The sequence below is a fragment of the Lepisosteus platostomus genome, chromosome 16 (genome assembly GCF_059453375.1).
Source record: "Lepisosteus platostomus isolate fLepPlt1 chromosome 16, fLepPlt1.hap1, whole genome shotgun sequence".
In the NCBI taxonomy this organism is placed as follows: Eukaryota; Metazoa; Chordata; class Actinopteri; order Semionotiformes; family Lepisosteidae; genus Lepisosteus; species Lepisosteus platostomus.
In genome coordinates this window covers 1,468,501-1,487,942 of record NC_142626.1, presented here as the reverse complement: position 1 = coordinate 1,487,942, position 19,442 = coordinate 1,468,501, and the positions used below count along the sequence as shown (strand labels likewise).

The 19,442-nt window shown below is 55.4% G+C and overlaps 2 protein-coding genes across 2 annotated transcripts; one reads left to right on the top strand and one right to left on the bottom strand.

Annotated features, from left to right (window-relative positions):
* The first annotated feature begins 506 nt into the window (after positions 1 to 506).
* On the top strand, positions 507 to 3,904 carry eif1ad (eukaryotic translation initiation factor 1A domain containing). Its single transcript, XM_088608619.1, has 6 exons — positions 507 to 977; positions 1,248 to 1,403; positions 1,571 to 1,679; positions 2,097 to 2,205; positions 2,509 to 2,571; positions 2,765 to 3,904. Exons 2-6 carry the CDS (start codon positions 1,317 to 1,319, stop codon positions 2,952 to 2,954), a joined length of 558 nt encoding a protein of 185 aa, XP_088464745.1. The 5' UTR covers positions 507 to 977; positions 1,248 to 1,316; the 3' UTR covers positions 2,955 to 3,904.
* A 1,163-nt stretch (positions 3,905 to 5,067) lies between these two features.
* sart1 (spliceosome associated factor 1, recruiter of U4/U6.U5 tri-snRNP) lies at positions 5,068 to 19,124 on the bottom strand. The gene is made up of 20 exons (XM_088608616.1): positions 18,626 to 19,124; positions 17,362 to 17,416; positions 17,126 to 17,181; positions 16,099 to 16,225; positions 15,853 to 15,958; positions 15,397 to 15,471; positions 14,809 to 14,908; positions 14,214 to 14,356; positions 10,987 to 11,193; positions 10,752 to 10,876; positions 10,083 to 10,219; positions 8,570 to 8,694; positions 8,292 to 8,459; positions 8,055 to 8,165; positions 7,573 to 7,660; positions 7,355 to 7,445; positions 7,093 to 7,228; positions 6,754 to 6,843; positions 6,544 to 6,665; positions 5,068 to 5,684 (listed from the first exon to the last, which is right to left on the bottom strand). The coding sequence occupies exons 1-20, from the start codon at positions 18,894 to 18,896 to the stop codon at positions 5,666 to 5,668; spliced, it is 2,352 nt and encodes a 783-aa protein (XP_088464742.1). The 5' UTR covers positions 18,897 to 19,124; the 3' UTR covers positions 5,068 to 5,665.
* Between the last annotated feature and the right edge of the window lie 318 nt (positions 19,125 to 19,442).

Below are 19,442 nucleotides of genomic sequence, written 5' to 3'. Positions count from 1 at the left end.
CGGTGGTGGGGGTCTTCTACATTTAAAGTTTACACGTTGGCATTTACCGACGCAGTCTAAGTTGTAATTAATGATATTAACCTTCACCTTCGAATTACAAAACAGAAATACTAAAAATATATTTACTGTAATACTATGACCAGTCCATTTAAAATGTAAACAGTTGTTAACTGAACTCCTAGCTCAAGTCTTGATTCTTTAAATTTGTGAAGAATGTCTTATAATAAAATATTAGCTTATAATTATAGCCTTATTATTAAGATATGATTGTTGTTAATGTATAATGTGAAGATCCATGCTTTAAGACAATTACCTTCTGAATGTGTAAAGACGTTTATATCTTATACCTTGCACTGAAAATGGAGCTGCATACGCTCTTAAGGAATAGTAATACAGTCCCCGCCTTAAGCCCTGTGTTTTTCAGGCGAGTTTGGGTCTGTTATGTCCCGGTCTCCTTAAAGACAAGCGTTTTACTGGCTGACGGATAAACCTGGAACGAATTACCTGTGTTCGCAGTGCCTGGGGGGACAGGAGTTCGGTGCTGTACAGGAAGTTGAGGTGATCGCTGACGCACGCGTTCTCCGTTTCCGACGTGTGGAAGTTTGTGGGGGAAATTCGCTGTGCAGACGAGAAAAACAGCTTTATCAGACAAGACTTCACCGACGATCACATATACACACGAGAAAAGAACGACCCAGCATTATTTTTCTTCAAGGTACACACACGGGGTGACATAGGCTGCCCGGAGGAGGGTGTCTTTGCTGGTTGTTTCTAGAACCATCCACGCATTCCCTTCAAGAAAACAACTTTAGCACGTTTTTGTAGTTATATCGAATAATCTGCGTTTCTCCGTGTTGTATATTGAGGCAAGCGGGAGTAATTCTCATCGATAGAAACCTTCACGATTCGGTTGTGTTTCACCGAAGTCCGTGGTCAGGACAGGCGGATCACTGTCGGCCGTAAATTTCCCACAAAACGTAAGTAAAACACTTCGAAATACGTTTCTTATCGGGCTGAGGATGGGGCTATTGATAATGTGATCTTGAACACGAAAATGCAGGGGCTCGAATGTTTTCGGTCGTATTAGAACATTGTACACCTAGTTAACTGATTGATGTCTTCATTCTCTGTGGGTATTGAGAAATATTTGTGAGCGTCACAAACGGATTGTGTCTTCGCATTGACCGGGGGTCTCGGGGGAGCGTGTGCGTGGAAGCGGTCTCGGTGACCCATCCTCCCGTCTCCAGGCTCCAGTCCGGGTTTCGCCCACGCGGTACGCCTTCCCGAGCCACCACGGAGCCGCAGAGCCGCTCGCGATGTCGCAGGCCACCAAGCGCAAGCACGTGGTGCAGGAGGTGCTGGGAGACCACGTCACCCCGACCGGCCGCCAGCAGATCGTGAGGGTGAGGCGCCCGAGCACGTCAAGGATCTGTCAAGCGTCTGCTCATTGCAAGCCCATTAAGCTATTAGAGAGAGAGTCTTTAGTATTCATTTAGGACAAACAATGGAATCCATTTCTTTACACAGAGAGTTGCGGGGGTCGGGATATCATGTTCTTTGTCTCCAGCAGGTTCTGGGATCACCTGGGAACAACCTCCATGAGGCAGAGACTGCGCAGGGGGAGCGATTCCTGGTCAGCATGCCCACCAAGTTCAGGAAGAACATCTGGATCAAGAGAGGTACCCCTGTCTCTCTCCCCCTCTCCTCTGTGCTCCTGTCTCTCCCTCTCTCTCCCCCTCTCCTCTGTGCCTGTGTTTCTGCCTCTAGTGGGGCAGGTTATTGAGTCAAACGGATGATGAGCGAGTCAGCCTTTCAGTTGCTGTATCCTGTCGGTCAGGCAGGCTGCCAGACAGAAAGACAGGGAGTTCCTCACCGTCTTAGAGTCTTTACCTCTCTCTTACCTCCATTTCACCTTCTCTACCTCTGTTTTTACTCCCTGCCTGTCCTTTTAAACCTTTTTTTCCCCCCCTTGGGGCATGGCGGAAAAAACCTTTTAAGGTGAGAAGTGATGAAATATTGACAATGTTGTTCTTGGACTTTGTCCTCCGGTTTTTTGACTTGTACTTCCTCTCTTCGCTCTCTCTCTCTCCCGCCAGGGGACTATCTGATTGTGGAGCCCATAGAGGAAGGGGAGAAGGTGAAAGGAGAGATCGTCTTCATCCTGTACAAGGACCACATCCGACAGCTCAGGAAAGAGGGAGCCTGGTGAGACCCCCCCTCATTCCTCTGTTCCCTCCTCTTCTTCCTGCTTTTCCAGCTGTGGAGAGCAGGAGGCAGCTCTCGCACACGGGAGGAGCTGTTTGGCTCATCTAGTCCGTTTGGATTAGACCCGATCCCCCCCCCCCCCCCGATTCTTCCTGAAACTCCTCTGCCGGCCGCATCTGCGGTGACTCCGCACGCTTCCGATCTGGGATCCTGGTCGCCTCCGGTTTTTCCGAACTGTGACCGCGGCCTAGACGCCTAGGGGGTATTGAATTCCCTCTGTCTTCTCCCTCTGTCCCGTCCCAGGCCCGCAGGATTCCCGGGAGAGGAGGCGCCGGGCGAGGAGCGAGCCGGCAGCGACGAGGGCAGGTGAGGGCCAGCTGCAGACGAGGGGTGCGGGGGGCGCTCGAGGTGTTAAAGAGTCTTATTTGTGACGTGGGACCTGGTTGCCACAGAGCGGTCCCACCGTGTCGTCCTGGGGTCAGGCTGGGTCGGAACGGGTCAGGAGGCACCCCCCCGGGCAAATTTAAAAGAGCCGTTGGACTTTCTGTTCTTCGGGCAGGGGCGGCGCAGAGGGACAGCGGGGGCGCGAGGAGGAGGAGGAGGAGGACGGGACTACCGACTCGGAGGACGACGGAGACCTGTTCGTGAACACGAACCGGGTCAACTACCATTACAGCGAGAGCGAGGGCGACTCGGACTCCGAGGGAGCCGAGGAAGAGGAGGAGGACGGATCAGAGGGGAAGGACTGAGATATCCCTCACCATACCCCCCCCCTCCCAGTCTCTCTCCCTCTTCGACTCACCCCTCACTTGGGGAGGGGGGGGCAACTTTACTGTGCGGGCTGGTCCTGTGCCCAGCCCTGAACCCATACACACCCGTGACAGCACCCGGCATGAAAGAGAGCAGGCACAAACCCCCTCAGGGGCCTGGTGTGTGCTGTGCGCTGGAGTTGTGGGGAAAAACGCGAGGGGGTGTGGGCTCTGTGTGGAGGTGGTGGGGGGTGTAGATGGGGGGGTGGGGAGGAGCTCGTTTTCAAACAAGATTTGCTCTGCCGTTTCAGCGTACAGCAGACCAGGGCTCCTCACTCCTGCCGCTGCGGATCCATGGGGGATCTTCTGGCTGTTGATGACTTAATTGAATCAATTAGTGTCTTAATGAGTCTTGCGTTTCAGCCACTTCCATGTCTTTAAATCGTGGAGGGGTTAGAAGCCCTTATAAAAACCCTTCTATATATCAATATGGGCTGGGGACTGCAGGCCGACGGGCCTGGATTTGCTGTGGTCCCCAACGGAAGGAATTCAACCCTTCTCAGTCCCAGTTTCTCTGGCTTCTCTTCCACAGCTGCTCTAGTTCCATGACAACTAACAATTTTCCTTTTTTTTTTTTTTGGCCTGCATAACTTTTTAGTTACAAGGATCTAGGGGGTGACCAACTGTGAAAAGACCCTATTTAGAATCCTAGATCTGTAACACCTAAAAACGTTGACTTGTGTTGGAACAGAAACCGTGAAACTGCCCTACTGTAATGATTGGGACAGCTGAATTAGAACTCTGAGTGATGACCAATAATGCTTTGTAATCATTTCTGAAGTCCTCCCTGTGGAGACAGTGGATATGTACACTGCTGAAGCAATTCATTTTTTTTTTTTGTCTGTACCAGACAGCAAGTGTGTTTAATTAATAAAACATTTTTAAAGAGGTGCAAACTTTCCTGACTGAAAACTTTAGAAGAGTAATTGTATAAAAATGTGTAATCCAACCTATTCTATCATCAACAACGTGCTGATATTTACTTAGTGTAGGACAGGTGAGGGATATTTCTTTTTCAGTCTACTGAACACTCGTTCTAGTTGAGATCACCAGAAGTGGAGGCCTGCTCTCCGGGGCTTTGAGTCACTCTGAACCGCCCCTTTCACAGGATGAGGAATACTGGAGTAAGAGTGGGATTAAGGCAGGAGTTCCCGAGCCTGCTCCTTGGTGACCCACACCCTCCTGCTGCTGCGTGTTCCAGCCCAGCCCTCAGTTACACAGTCGAGCCCTTTATCGAGTTAGTGATAACGAGATGTTTGTTCCCCGATCTTACACCTGTTGGAGCTGTAACTATTCCTCTGTCCTAAAGTCTAATTATTCCAACACGGCAACATCGTCGATGAAGTCGGGCTTCAGGTATCTACAGGAGGAAGTGAAGACCAGCAGGAGCAGGACCGGGAACAGCCCGATGAAGTGAACATGACTAGGAAAACCAGAGAGCACTCCGGGTTTGGTTCCAAACCATCCTCAAGTGACCCACTCTTGGAAGCAGCGGACTGGGCAGCTCAAAATCATTCATCGTCCCACAGTTGCAGAAACTGGGGATTCGGCACGCCGTGGCCTCAGAGCTGGACTTGGGTTCGAGGCACCCATTCCACAGGACCAGAGCGCTGTGCGCGCCCATGCCAGAATACGAACACACAAACTCCAGATCACGAAACCGCGGGCTGCAGCTGAAGGTGTTCCATCCCACCTGCCTCTTGACCGCTTCATGGAGCTTAACTGGACCCTCAGAACCCCAGCTCCCAGCTCTCCCAGTGTGGCTGATTTAAAGATTAAAGGGAGACCTGGCAGCCTGGCGACGGCCTGGTGTCCCACACAGGGTGTATCCTGCCTTGGACCTGTTGCTTGCTGGGATAGACCGCAGATTCCCCCTTTGACCCCCAATCTGGAAGAAGCGGGTCGAAGACGGCTGTATGGATTGGAAACCCTGCAGGCACAGCACCCTCTGCTGGACCACGCTCAAAGGGCAGTGCAGTGTCCTCCACCCCACCCCACCCCTCCGCCCACTCTATCACCATTAACTGCCTCCCCAAAAAAAACACCACAAGGATTTCTGGTTCAGGGCATAGAAACAGACCTACAGGATATAATATATTGATAAAGAGAAAAATCCCATCATGTATGTACATATACAAACAGTGGAATAAAAGCAGGCTGGTCTGGGGCTCACACCAGTACATGACCACGGTTTTTTAAAGAACACTGCTCCCCACCACGGAAACATACTTTCACATCATTTCAACACTTCATCCCCAGTGCCTCACGTTTCTCATCTGTACCCATGGACACAGCAGAGTAGCCCTTGATTCTCTTGCCACAGAGAGGTCAAAGGAGTAAGACAGTCAGGGTGTGTCCATAGACAGACGTTCGGGGACAAAGACTCTACGAATTTTTTTTTGGTGGGGGGAGGGTGAACCAGCCGAGGTGCTGAAACAGAACAAGAGACGAGCGAATTGAAATCACGAGAGGAGCAGGAGGAGGCCAACAGGAACAGGACGGGGGCGGGATTGCTCTTGCTTCTTAAAAGGAGGGCAGGCGGGTCTCGCAGTCTTGTCCTGTGCCGTCCTCTCCGGAGAGGAAGAGCGGTCCTTCCTCTCTCTCTCCCAGCGAGCCAGTCCTCAGAGGGGCCCCCCGGCCCTCCCCCTGGGCTACTTCGTGATGGTGTTTCTGCAGAGGGGCAGAAAGAGAGAGGGAATGTCACTGAAAGACAGTCTGGCGCTGATCTGCTCACAGGGGACCTTGTACAGGTCTTGAGCTCGGTGATGTACTGGGGACACGTAGCGACACCTTCTGCGATCTCGGACTGTCCATCGTGTAAAAAAAAAAAAACCCACATGCTGCCTGAAGAATTCAGACTGATGATGGATGAATCACTCTAAAATCGCTAGCAGTCTTTCCTGTGTCCACACAAATCTAAACTCACCAGGTCTGGCAGTGTCCAGTTTCTATGGCCAGGCTGTGCAACCTGTCTATACATCAGGGCTCATCCTCCTTGGAAAGGACTGGACACGAGCAAGAACTAACTGCCCAGAGAGGACAGGCTCAGTGACCACAGCCTTGCCATATAAACTGGACACAGGCAGGGCTGGCTGCCCAGAGAGGACAGCCTCAGTGACCAGAGCCTCGCCAGAGAAACTGGACACAGGCAGGGCTGGCTGCCCAGAGAGGACAGGCTCAGTGACCAGAGCCTGGCAAGAGAAACTGGACGCAGGCAGGGCTGGCTGCCCAGAGAGGACAGGCTCAGTGACCAGAGCCTGGCCAGAGAAACTGGACGCAGGCAGGGCTGGCTGTCCAGAGAGGACAGGCTCAGTGACCACAGCCTGGCCATATAAACTGGACGCAGGCAGGGCTGGCTGCCCAGAGAGGACAGGCTCAGTGACCAGAGCCTGGCCAGAGAAACTGGACACAGGCAGGGCTGGCTGCCCAGAGAGGACAGGCTCAGTGACGGCAGCCGGAAGACACAGACAGGAAGAGATCAAGAGAGAGAGGTGCAGGACAGGCTTTTAAAGACACACAGAACACTCACGCGTTCATGCTCTTCCCACTCCCACTCAGAACGATGTAGGGGGTCTTCTGGGATTTCTGCTTCTCCTGCAGCAGGGCCACGGTGCCCAGGGGGGTGTCACTGGAGCTCATCTTCTTCAGCAGCTGGAGGGGAGAGCGGAGAAGTGAGGGTTAACGGAAGCGCTGGGGCAGGGCGGAGCGGGGCGGGGCTGGGGGACACTCCACAACTCACCGCCTCCTCCTCCAGCTTCTTCATCCTGCGCTCCGTCTTCATCTTCCCAGAGCCCTTGCCATGGAAACGGTGAGACAGCTGCCGGAACGCCTGGGGCACGGAGAGGGAGAGAGAGGAGAGAGACGGGGTCAGCGAGAGGGAAGGGAGAGAGAAGAGGGGGGGGACAGGGAGAAAGGAGAGGAGGAGAGATGGGGTCAGTGTGAGAGAGAGGAGAAGAGAGGTGGGGTCAGTGTGAGAGAGAAGAGGGGGACAGGGAGAAAGGAGGTGAGGAGAGAGACAGGGTCAGAGAGAGAGGAGAGGAGGGGGACAGGGAGAAAGGAGTGGTAGATGTAGCAGTACCTCTTTAGGGGTGAGCTTGCGCCCCGTGTCGTCCACATACTCAATCTTGACGTCAGGTTTGTAGCCGTCCTTCTCCTTGAAGTCCTGGGTGAAGCCCCGGTACTCCTCCCTGCGGCTGTACTTGTCATCGATCGTCCTGGAGACGGGAGACACAAGGGACACCCAGCAGCAGGTCAGGGCGAGAGAGAGAGAGAGAGATCAGCAGGCAGAGAGGGCGGGGCAGGGCGAGGCCACGGAGAGACCGGCGCAGACCGACACTCACATCTTGTCCTCGATGCAGTAGACGGCGTTAGGCAGGGCGCCCTTGGGCGCTCGAACCCGGGCCACCTTCTGCACCTGAGTGTCCAGCAGTCCTAAGGAAGGAGGGGAACACGAGCAGAGGGTGTGAGCTCTGGAGGAGTGGGGCCCGGCAGAACGCCTGGCTCGGCGCTGTGTCCGTCTCGTAATCCCTTCCCCCCGCCCGGACTTCCTGCCCCCCACCTTTGTTCTTGCAGAGCAGCAGGGCGGCCGCCAGGCCGGAGTTGACGATGGGCTCCTCGTCCAGGATGGTGGTGGAGGCCGTGGAGAACTGGGGGAAGGACGCGAGAGGGACAGTGAGCGTCCGGGGTACAGGCACAGACTGCGAGACGCACGGGGACACAGCAGAGGGGCGGCACCCCCAAATATGGCTCTGCCACCACAATTCAGGCATTACCTAAAACCCCATATTGTCTACCCGCAGGAGAAAATGGGAACAATAACGAGCCTTCAACGGTCTTTTAAGAGTGGAATGTACATGTAACCTATATACTGTAAATACGCCCGCCAATCGCTGTAGATCGTTTCCATCCAGCTCGGCGAGAGCCGCGCGAGACTTTGGCTGGGGGATGAAAGATCACGTCGCGATGACTGCTGGTGCGCCCCGAGCGAAAGACACCCCCAGAAACCAAAACGAGTCGCCGGGCAACGACGGCGGGGCTCACGTCGGGCTGCTTCTGCTCCTCGTCCAGGTTGACCATGCTCCAGCCCACGTTCTCGTCCAGCTCCGAGTCCGAGCCCCTGTCTCCCAGCTGCTCCTCCTCCCGTTCGAAATCCTGCACGGGGGGGGGGGGGGGAGGATAAGCTGGAATCAAAACGCCCTCTCGCTTGTTTTATCAAGAAACAAACGGGCGCTGTTGCGGAGGTCGGCCACCGGGGCGGCGCCACCACCCGCCACCCACCATGATCTCCTCCTGGTCCTCGCGGTTCCCCGAGAGCCCGTAGGTGGGGATCTCGCCCAGGGCCCGGCAGAACTCGGACGTGGCGTTGAACACGATGTTGTTCTTCCGGTCGGGGTCGTCGTCGTCCCGGGAGGTGCTCGACTCGAGCTTCTTCACGATCTCCACCACCTGGGGGGGGAGGGGGCGAGAATGAGGGGGAGCTTTTAGCCTTCCGGGGACCCCAGACACCCCCCTCCTCCCTCCTGACCAGTCCCGGGGGGGGAACCCCCCTCTCCCACCTTCTCCACGGAGTCCTGCTGGCGCTGCTTCTGTCGCAGGCGCCTCTGCTTCTCCAGCTGCTTCTGCAGCTCCAGCTCAGCCTCATCCTCCTCGATGGCCACGGACTCGGGGGGCTCGAAGTCCTCTGGAGAGGGGGGGACAGGGTGTGAGACAGAGCCGTTTCCATGGAGCTCACGTCCCCACACCCCTACGTCTGCAGAGTCACCGTTGTCCTCCCCTTTCCGTTCGGAGAGCAATGATTTTCCCACGCCTGCCTGCCGTGGGACAGCCCAGCGTGACGAGCTGACCTACGGATCCTACAGGTGGGGCTGCACACTGCTGGGGGTGGGGGGGATCCCCATGACCTGTAAAGCGCTTTGAGTGGAGTGTCCAGAAAAGCGCTATATAAGTGTAAGCAATTATTATTACTTGAGGATTCTGTCTTCGCCCCTTGGTGGCTTCGCAGAGGTGGGTTACAGGTCAGACCCGTTCACATGAGCTTTCCCGCTGTCTTACAGAAAGGGGAAACTCTCCCTCCTCTATTACTCGGTCGGACGTCTGATCCAAGAAAAACGAAAAAGAACGTTCCTATTACCTCCTACCAAGTTTCAAAACGGCACACTTGCTTCCGCTGGAGTCTCGCACGTGACCTCGCTGCCACCTGCTCTACAGCTGGGCTCATTCATTCCCTAGAAACCAGAGATCAGCCTCTGCAGGAATCATTCTCTGCCAACAGGGATTTGAAGGTGGGAACTAAGGGGACACGGGCGCCCTCTGGTGGCTGCAGGTGGAATCGCCACAGCCGGATGCATTGCCCCTGTTATAATAATTGCTTACACTTATATAGTGTTTTTCTGGACACTCCACTCAAAACGGGGATCCCCTCCACTGTGCAGCCCCACCTGGATGATGCGACGGCAGCCATAGGGCGCCAGAACCCTCACCACACACCAGCTCTCAGTGGGGAGGAGAGCAGAGTGATGAAGCCAATTCACAGAGGGGGATTATTAGGAGGCCATGACTGGACAGGATGCCGGGGTTACACCCCTACTCTTCTCGAGAAACACCCTGGGATTGTTAATGACCACAGAGAGTCAGGACCTCAGTTTTACGTCTCATCCGAAGGACGGCGCCTGTTTACAGTCTAGTGTCCCCGTCACTATACTGGGGCATCAGGACCCACACAGACCGCAGGGTGAGCGCCCCCTGCTGGCCCCACTAACACCTCTTCCAGCAGCAGCCTTAGTTTTCCCCAGGAGGTCTCCCATCCAGGTACTGACCAGGCTCACACCTGCTGAGCTCCAGTGGGGCTGCCAGTTGTGAGCTGCAATGTTTTGTTGCGCACCTAAGAGCCCGTGACCCCCCGATTTTGGAGGCGAGGGCAGGCTCCTCTCACCACCATGGCACCCCTCGTCTTTCTGGTACGGTGCCGACGGGGACCACAGAGTGAGGGTTCCCCTGGGGGCGCGCTAGCCCCACCCTCGCTCGCTTGGGGAATCCGCTGGCCGGCGGCACGGGCCGACGGAGGCTCACCGTCCTCGCTGATGTCCATGTTCGCCACGCGGGTGTCGTCCGACAGCTGCGGCACATCCGGGGCCTTCGGCGCCACGCTCGCCTCCTTCTCCTCTTCCTCCTTCTCCTGGCCTGGCCGTCTCCCGCGCCCCCGCGTCCTGGGAGAGACACGCAGGGAGCGAGGGAATGAGAGGACAGGGACGTCCGCACACCGACTCCACACCGGAGCGAAACAAGAGCTTAGCAACGCCAATCATTTCTCCTGCATCTGCCCCATGTGGAGTCGCCCAGTGGCGTTTCTCACCTCTCGGCTCGCAGCTAAGAGACCCAGCACAGGGAAGACTCACTGAATCGCATTACTCTCTGATGGAGAGGCGCTACAGTGTAGTGGACCTCAGAACAGCCTGGCAGTGGCGCTGCAGGAGAAGCAGTTAACATGCCGCCCCACTGTGAAGACTCCCGGAGGGTGAGACAGCCCACAGTCACACTGCACAGCCCACAGTCACAGCAGCTGAGCTCAGAGAGAGCCCTGCCGCCCTGTGAAGACTCCCGGAGGGCAAGACAGCCCACAGTCACACTGTACAGCAGCCGAGCTCAGAGAGAGCCCTGCCCCCCTGTGAAGACTCCCCCACAGCCACACTGCACAACCTGCACAAGCAGGAAGAGCTCGAAGACACCTGGGGGACCGACCTGGACCCGTGGTCGCAGCCCTGCGCCTCCTCCCCCAGGGGGAGCAGCTCCTCCACCGTCACGGTCTTCGTGCTCTCCCTCTTCCTGATCTTCTTCACACGCCTCTTCGTCTTCTTGAAGGTCACCTGCGCGGGGCGGAGGGGTCAGGTCAGCGCAGGCGGGGTGCAGGGTCTACGCCCACCCGACTCCCTTCAGCGGGACGGGTCACCCCTCTAACACCCCGCCGGCCCCTCACCATCTCGTCCGGGGTGTAGTACTCCGTGGCGGGCTTCAGGCCCGGCCCGTCCAGGCTGACCGCCTGGCTGCGCAGCGTCTCGCGGATCTCCTGCAGCTCCCTCTCCCAGACGCCCTCGGCCTGGCCGCCCGCCCCGAGCCGGAACCCGCTCTTCTTCTCGCCCTCGATCTCCTCGTCGTACTTCGTCAGCACCGAGCGCGGCTTGAGCTGGGGGGGAGCAAGGAGAGGCTGTACGTTACCGATCAAAATACACCCTTCCCTAAAATAGATCTCATCCCAGAATTCCTGCATCCCGCCCGAACCAGAACAGCTCCCAATCCTACTGGGAGAGGGAGGAGGGAACTCAGCACACCTGCAGCCAGGTGTGTTATCTCCTGTCCCAGCCTGAGGAACAGACAGTGAGCCTGTCTCTCAATCATAATAATACAGTGCGTGATCTCCTGTCCCAGCCTGAGGAACAGACAGCGAGCCTGTCTCTCAATAATAATAATACAGTGTGTGATCTCCTGTCCCAGCCTGAGGAACAGACAGTGAGCCTGTCTCTCAATAATAATAATACAGTGTGTGATCTCCTGTCCCAGCCTGAGGAACAGACAGTGAGCCTGTCTCTCAACAATAATAATAATACAGTGTGTGGTCTCCTGTCCCAGCCTGAGGAACAGACATTGAGCCCGTCTCTCAATAATAATAATACAGTGTGTGATCTCCTGTCCCAGCCTGAGGAACAGACAGTGAGCCCATCTCTCAATAATAATAATACAGTGTGTGATCTCCTGTCCCAGCCTGAGGAACAGTGAGCCTGTCTCTCAATAATAATAATATAGTGTGATCTCCTGTCCCAGCCTGAGGAACAGACAGTGAGCCCATCTCTCAATAATAATAATACAGTGTGTGATCTCCTTTCCCAGCCCGAGGAACAGACAGTGAGCCCGTCTCTCAATAATAATAATACAGTGTGTGATCTCCTGTCTCAGCCTGAGGAACAGACAGTGAGCCTGTCTCTCGATAATAATAATACAGTGTGTGATCTCCTGTCCCAGCCTGAGGAACAGACAGTGAGCCTGTCTCTCAATAATAATAATACAGTGTGTGATCTCCTGTCCCAGCCTGAGGAACAGACAGTGAGCCCGTCTCTCAACAATAATAATAATACAGTGTGTGATCTCCTGTCCCAGCCTGAGGAACAGACAGTGAGCCTGTCTCTCAACAATAATAATAATACAGTGTGTGGTCTCCTGTCCCAGCCTGAGGAACAGACATTGAGCCCGTCTCTCAATAATAATAATACAGTGTGTGATCTCCTGTCCCAGCCTGAGGAACAGACAGTGAGCCCATCTCTCAATAATAATAATACAGTGTGTGATCTCCTGTCCCAGCCTGAGGAACAGTGAGCCTGTCTCTCAATAATAATAATATAGTGTGATCTCCTGTCCCAGCCTGAGGAACAGACAGTGAGCCCATCTCTCAATAATAATAATAGTGTGTGATCTCCTGTCCCAGCCTGAGGAACAGACAGTGAGCCCATCTCTCAATAATAATAATACAGTGTGTGATCTCCTTTCCCAGCCTGAGGAACAGACAGTGAGCCCGTCTCTCAATAATAATAATACAGTGTGTGATCTCCTGTCTCAGCCTGAGGAACAGACAGTGAGCCTGTCTCTCGATAATAATAATACAGTGTGTGATCTCCTGTCCCAGCCTGAGGAACAGACAGTGAGCCTGTCTCTCAATAATAATAATACAGTGTGTGATCTCCTGTCCCAGCCTGAGGAACAGACAGTGAGCCCATCTCTCAATAATAATAATACAGTGTGTGATCTCCTTTCCCAGCCCGAGGAACAGACAGTGAGCCGGTCTCTCAATAATAATAATACAGTGTGTGACCTCCTGTCCCAGCCTGAGGAACAGACAGTGAGCCTGTCTCTCAATAATAATAATACAGTGTGTGATCTCCTGTCCCAGCCTGAGGAACAGACAGTGAGCCTGTCTCTCAACAATAATAATAATACAGTGTGTGGTCTCCTGTCCCAGCCTGAGGAACAGACATTGAGCCCGTCTCTCAATAATAATAATACAGTGTGTGATCTCCTGTCCCAGCCTGAGGAACAGACAGTGAGCCCATCTCTCAATAATAATAATACAGTGTGTGATCTCCTGTCCCAGCCTGAGGAACAGTGAGCCTGTCTCTCAATAATAATAATATAGTGTGATCTCCTGTCCCAGCCTGAGGAACAGACAGTGAGCCCATCTCTCAATAATAATAATACAGTGTGTGATCTCCTTTCCCAGCCTGAGGAACAGACAGTGAGCCCGTCTCTCAATAATAATAATACAGTGTGTGATCTCCTGTCTCAGCCTGAGGAACAGACAGTGAGCCTGTCTCTCGATAATAATAATACAGTGTGTGATCTCCTGTCCCAGCCTGAGGAACAGACAGTGAGCCTGTCTCTCAATAATAATAATACAGTGTGTGACCTCCTGTCCCAGCCTGAGGAACAGACAGTGAGCCTGCCTCTCAATAATAATAATACAGTGTGTGATCTCTTGTCCCAGCCTGAGGAACAGACAGTGAGCCTGTCTCTCAATAATAATAATACAGTGTGTGACCTCCTGTCCCAGCCCGAGGAACAGACAGTGAGCCGGTCTCTCAATAATAATAATACAGTGTGTGACCTCCTGTCCCAGCCTGAGGAACAGACAGTGAGCCGGTCTCTCAATAATAATAATACAGTGTGTGATCTCCTGTCCCAGCCTGAGGAACAGACAGTGAGCCTGTCTCTCAATAATAATAATACAGTGTGTGACCTCCTGTCCCAGCCCGAGGAACAGACAGTGAGCCGGTCTCTCAATAATAATAATACAGTGTGTGATCTCTTGTCCCAGCCTGAGGAACAGACAGTGAGCCTGTCTCTCAATAATAATAATACAGTGTGTGACCTCCTGTCCCAGCCCGAGGAACAGACAGTGAGCCGGTCTCTCAATAATAATAATACAGTGTGTGACCTCCTGTCCCAGCCTGAGGAACAGACAGTGAGCCGGTCTCTCAATAATAATAATACAGTGTGTGATTTCCCATCACAGCCTGAGGAACAGTGAGCCCGTCTCTCAATAATAATAATACAGTGTGTGACCTCCTGTCCCAGCCTGAGGAACAGTGAGCCGACCTGCCTGCTTGGAGAGAGAGCAGGGGGCAGAGGGCGAGAGGCTGGGGTCAGGGGAGGACTCACCACCGCCATGTCGTCCACACTCTCCTCCTCCTCGTAGGGCTTGTAGTCGGGCTTCTTCTTCTTCAGCTCCACGTTCTTCTCGGCCTTCTCCTTGTCCACCAGGCTCACGTTGACCAGCACGTCCTCCTGCTCGTCCAGCACGCCTGGGAGAGAGGGGGGAAGTTAACGACACGCGAGGCGGCTCAAGCCAGCGTCGCAGGCGGACGAGCAGCACGGGAGAAACAAGCAGGGAAGGGGAGGCCGCGAAAGTGCATTTAAAACCGAGGACAGGGGGGCACTTCTTTGATACAGAGTGGCAGGAGCGTGGAACAAGCTGTCCAGCCTTGCCATTGAAGCCGATACCCCTGCTTTTCTCAAGAAACACTTTACACAAAGGGTGGTGGGAGTGCGGAACAGGTTACCCAGCCGTATGGCTGTAGCCGATACCCTGGCTTCTTTCAAAACACAGCTGGGTGAGACCCTCCAGTCAGGACAGGAGGGCCCTTTCTTGACACAGAGGGGGGGGGGCGAGAGTGTGGAACAAGCCGACCCCCCGGCTTCTTTCCAGGAAGGGTGGGATAGGAAGCCCGGGCCGGGCCGGGACAAAGACACTCACCCTTGTCCTTCAGCGTGAGGATGACCGTCTGCCCCTCCTGGAAGGAGTCGATCTTGTGCTGCACCGTCAGGCCCTGCAAGTCCTTCGCCGCGTAGCCCTCCTGCAAGAGCACAGCCGCCTCTGACACCAGCGCTCCGCTGACCCGCCACCCCCGCCCCCGACGACAAACGCCGCCGATCAGCGAGCCGCGGCGGGACCCGCAGGCCGCCGGCGCGTCACCTGACCGCCAATAATCAGCAAAGACAGCTTCTCAAACCGCCTTTCGCTCGCGAGTCGGACAGGACAGGGACTACGAGCCTGCGGGGGAGCAACACGGGCTGAGTCATCTTATTTACCGTGAAGCTCACTCTTCCCCTTTACTGCCTGAGCCCCCCCACCCCCAAACCTCGGACCCCCTCCCTGCGAACCTGGAAACATCACCATACCTCCTCTTGCTCCGGGTTTAGGCTACCTTCCTTCCACACCATGTTGCGGCCAGATTGACGAAGCCGAACAAACTTCATCTCTCATCTCTGCCCGCGGCCGAGCCGGCTCCCGATAACCCGCCGGTTCAGCCCGCCAGACGGACCCGCTCCCCGCACCACTCACCTTCACCTGGGCGAACTCCCGCTCCACCAGGCTGCTCACCCCGAACTCCTCGTCCATCTCCTCCAGCAGCTTCGCCTGCGGAGACACGGGCGCAGCCCCCGAGTCAGTCCGCCTTCGGGGGGGGACGACGACGACAACAGTGGAGCTCGCTCTTGTCCCTCGGCCCCTTCCCAGCATTCTCCTGCACAGCGCTCCCTTAGCCCCGCCCACCTCACGGATGCCCCTCCCCCTCCACAGCACAGACCCCGCCTTAGCCCCACCCCCTAGCTGACAGCCACACCCACCCATGTGTGCTCACTTCAGATCCTCCCTCCCTTTACCCCTCTTAGCCCCACCCCCTGGCTCCTCGAAAATACCCTCTTAGCTCTACACCCTGCTGGCTCCCACCCCAGCATGTCCCCACTCAATCCTTCTCCCCCCACTGCGGTGTGCTCACTGAGCCCCACCCCCTCTCACCCTCTTCTCCGCCAGCTCTTTCTCTTTGGCCAGCTTGCGGCTCCTCTCCACCCAGGCCTCGGTGTCCTCCAGCCAGGACTCCTCCTCTGCCAGCGTCTTCACCTTCCTGCAGAGACAGACAGGCGGACAGACGGACGGACAGCACCGTGAGATCGGCAGGACAGTCAAAGCCCCGAGAAGCCCACATAAAAACGAGCAGCGGGCCCGCAGGGCGGGCGCGGCCCACGGCGGCGGGCGCGGTCCTACCCCAGCTTCTGGTTGAGCAGCCTCTTCTCCTTCAGGGCCGCCAGCTTCTCGCGGATCTCCGCCTGGTGCTTCAGCGTCACGGGGTTGATCACCTCAGCGACCAGAGGCTCCTCCTTCGTGCCCAGCTCTGAGCCCACCAGGATCGGGGGGGGAGAGAGAGAGGGCTCTCAGAGAAGCCAGGTGGACTTGGACACTTGCGCGTTTAGGAAAGGACCAATGGGAGGCGTTTCGCGCGTCGGAGCAGTGCGGGGCGTGAAACTGCCCAGCTATGCCACTGGATGGCGGCTCCGGGGTCCTTCAGGAAACACCTGGGATCCGGGGACCCAGGTCAGCTCCTGCGCTATGGTTCTGGATTTCTAAATGGCTGTGGGTTCGAATCCCAGCAGAGATGCTCTTGGCGTCATCTGCTGTTCACCCACCCATTTCCTAACGGGGAGCCAGAGTCTATCCCAGCAAGCAGTGGGCACAGGGCGGGATACACCGCAGAAGGCACACACAGACACACAAGGGGCAATTTTCCCCAGAAGACAATTAACTGCCTCAAACTGCAGGTTGGCAAGACCCAGGAGCGTCAGCTGCCAGCACAGCACAGTGGGACAGTTTCTTCCAAACTAGCCTATAAGACTCCAGGACTGGGACTGGAGACCCCTGATTCAGGGTGACCTGTAAGACACACTGGACTGGGGCTCCCCAGGACTGGGACTGGAGACCCCTGATTCAGGGTGACCTGTAAGACACGCTGGACTGGGGCTCCCCAGGACCAGGGCTGGAGACCCCTGATTCAGGGTGACCTGTAAGACACGCTGGATTGGGGCTCCCCAGGACTGGGACTGGGGGACCCATGATTCAGGGTGACCTGTAAGACACAATGGACTGGGGCTCCCCAGGACCAGAGCCAGAGACCCCTGATTCAGGGTGACCTGTAAGACACGCTGGATTGGGGATCCCCAGGACTGGGACTGGAGACCCGTGATTCAGGGTGACCTACAGGACTAAATGTAGCCCCAAGCCCACACACAACACTTACCCTTCTTATTCTCATTCAGCTCCAGAGGCTTCAGACCCAACTTGGCCCTCAGCTTACTAGAGGGGGAAAAGAACAACCAGACTGGAGTGAATGGTTTTCCTGACACAATTACAGACTGTCACGATGGAAGTGTGTACAGAGGTACTCCTGCTGGCAAACCCTGTGATCCGATCCATTTCCCCGGATAACATCACCCCCCCCTCCCCATCACTGTTAAACCGCCCTTGCTCACTTACTTTGTTTCCTCGATGCTGAGAGAGGCATCCCCGGAGGCAGACTTTGGACCAGCCGCTGCACGGAGACAGTTCAGAGCGCGTTAACATCGCCAGAAGCGACACAGATGAGCAAGAACAACAACAATAAATAACAGTCCTTACTATTCGATAGCTCTTTACAGAGCTCTGAGTGGAGGCTCCAGGACGGGTCATGGGGATCCCCTCCACCCCCACCTGGGTGATGCACCAGTCCGCTCCCCACACCCCAGCTCTCAGTGGGGAGGAGAGCAGAGTGATGGAGCCAGTAAAGAGAGGGGGATTATTAGGAGGCCATGATGGGTACAGGCCAGGGGGGAATTTGGCCAGGACACTGGGGTAACACCCCTACTCTTCTCGAGAGACACCCTGGGATTTTTAATGACCACAGAGAGTCAGGACCTTGGTTTTACATCTCATCCGGAGGACGGGGACTATTTTACAGTGCAGTGTCCTTATCACTATACTGGGGCATTAGGACCCACACAGACCGCAGGGTGAGCGCCCCCTGCTGGCCCCACTAACACCTCTTCCAGCAGCAGCCTCAGCTCTCCCAGGAGTCTCCCCTCCAGGTACTGGCCAGGCTCACCCTGCTGGGCTCCAGTGGGGCTGCCACTGCTAACTGACTGGATTGCTGGCTGGCTGGCACAGCATTACAACACACAGTGTTCGTGATTCCCATTGCACAGCAGTCTGATCCACTCCAGGTTTCACCAGCTGAGTGAGGCTCTTGTGCTGATGAAGCCGTGGCCAGGGAGGGGAGATGAGCCGCTTTCTCGCGTTTTCTGGAGTGTTACAAAACCAGACTCTCACAGAGCACAGCGACGGGTCCGAACCGCTACCAACCGTGACCATTACTGCGGTTTTCACCGCACCTTCGAGGATCGAGCTGCGTCTGCAAGCGCGGTGCTGCAGAGGAACAGGTAAAGGGGTTATTCCCTGCTGGGAGGGCAAGAAAAGAGACGCAAGGTATTGGGTTGTAGGGACTTGACGCGCCTGAAAAAGGCTCCACGGCCGAAACCCTGCGTCTCTTTTCTCCGCGTCTCGGAATAAACCTCTTCCTGTCCCCCTGCATATTTACATCCTGTCGCTGTTATTCTGTGAAGCGCTTTGAGAACCCACTTCTAAAGGCGCTACGTACAGTTATTATTATTACACATACGCACAGCTATTACTTTAAAAACACTTTTAAAAAAAAGAGAGAGAGAGATGCAGCTTTTTTCTCGTCCGAAGTCGTTAACCGACGCACCTTCCTCGTACCCGGCGTCCGTCTTCTCCTTCTTCACCCGCGGCTCGGCGCCGCTCTTGTCGGCCTTGCCCCGGCCCTCCCTCTCGGAGCCCCGGCCCCGCTCCCGCTCCCGGGACCGGGAGCGCTTCCTCTTCTCCCGGTCCTTGGCGCCATCCCGCTCCCGCTCCCGGTCCTTGTCCTTCTCCTTGTGCTTGTGCTTCCTGTGCTCGCGGTGCCGGTCCTCCGTGTCCCGGTCCCGGTCCTTCTCCTTGTGTTTCTTGGAGGAGCGCATCCCGTCAGCGAGCGCAGGAGGGTAAAAATACAAACAGGGAAAAAGCCACAGGCGAGTAAACTATCGATACAAAGCCCACTCGCCAACGGCGTAGACAATCCCCGGCGCTAGAGAGTTCTCTTTTTTTTAACAACCCCCAAAAATGTCTTTTCCACGATCGAAAACACCGACTGCAACGCAACAACCGTCTCGACGCTCGAACGCAGTAATAACCTTTCACCCCTCCCCTTCCCCCCCCCACGCGCACCCACACACGAATATATTTCCGGGTCAAGGAGACAAGACGGGCGGCTTAAATGTGCGAGCGCCCCCTGCCGGATTCCGCTACAGCACCGCAAGAGCGCAGCAGTTTACAACAACTGTTTTTGTTCTTGCAACAACAACAACCCATATAATACAGACAAGAGTACACCAATAACATCGCCAGGGGTGCATGCAGTAAGACAACTGCACTTTACAAAAAAGGATTAACCAAGGTGAATCAAGATGAAGCCCGCCCTGCTTTTGTGTTCTCACATAAATAATCAGAAATAATCTGTGGATACG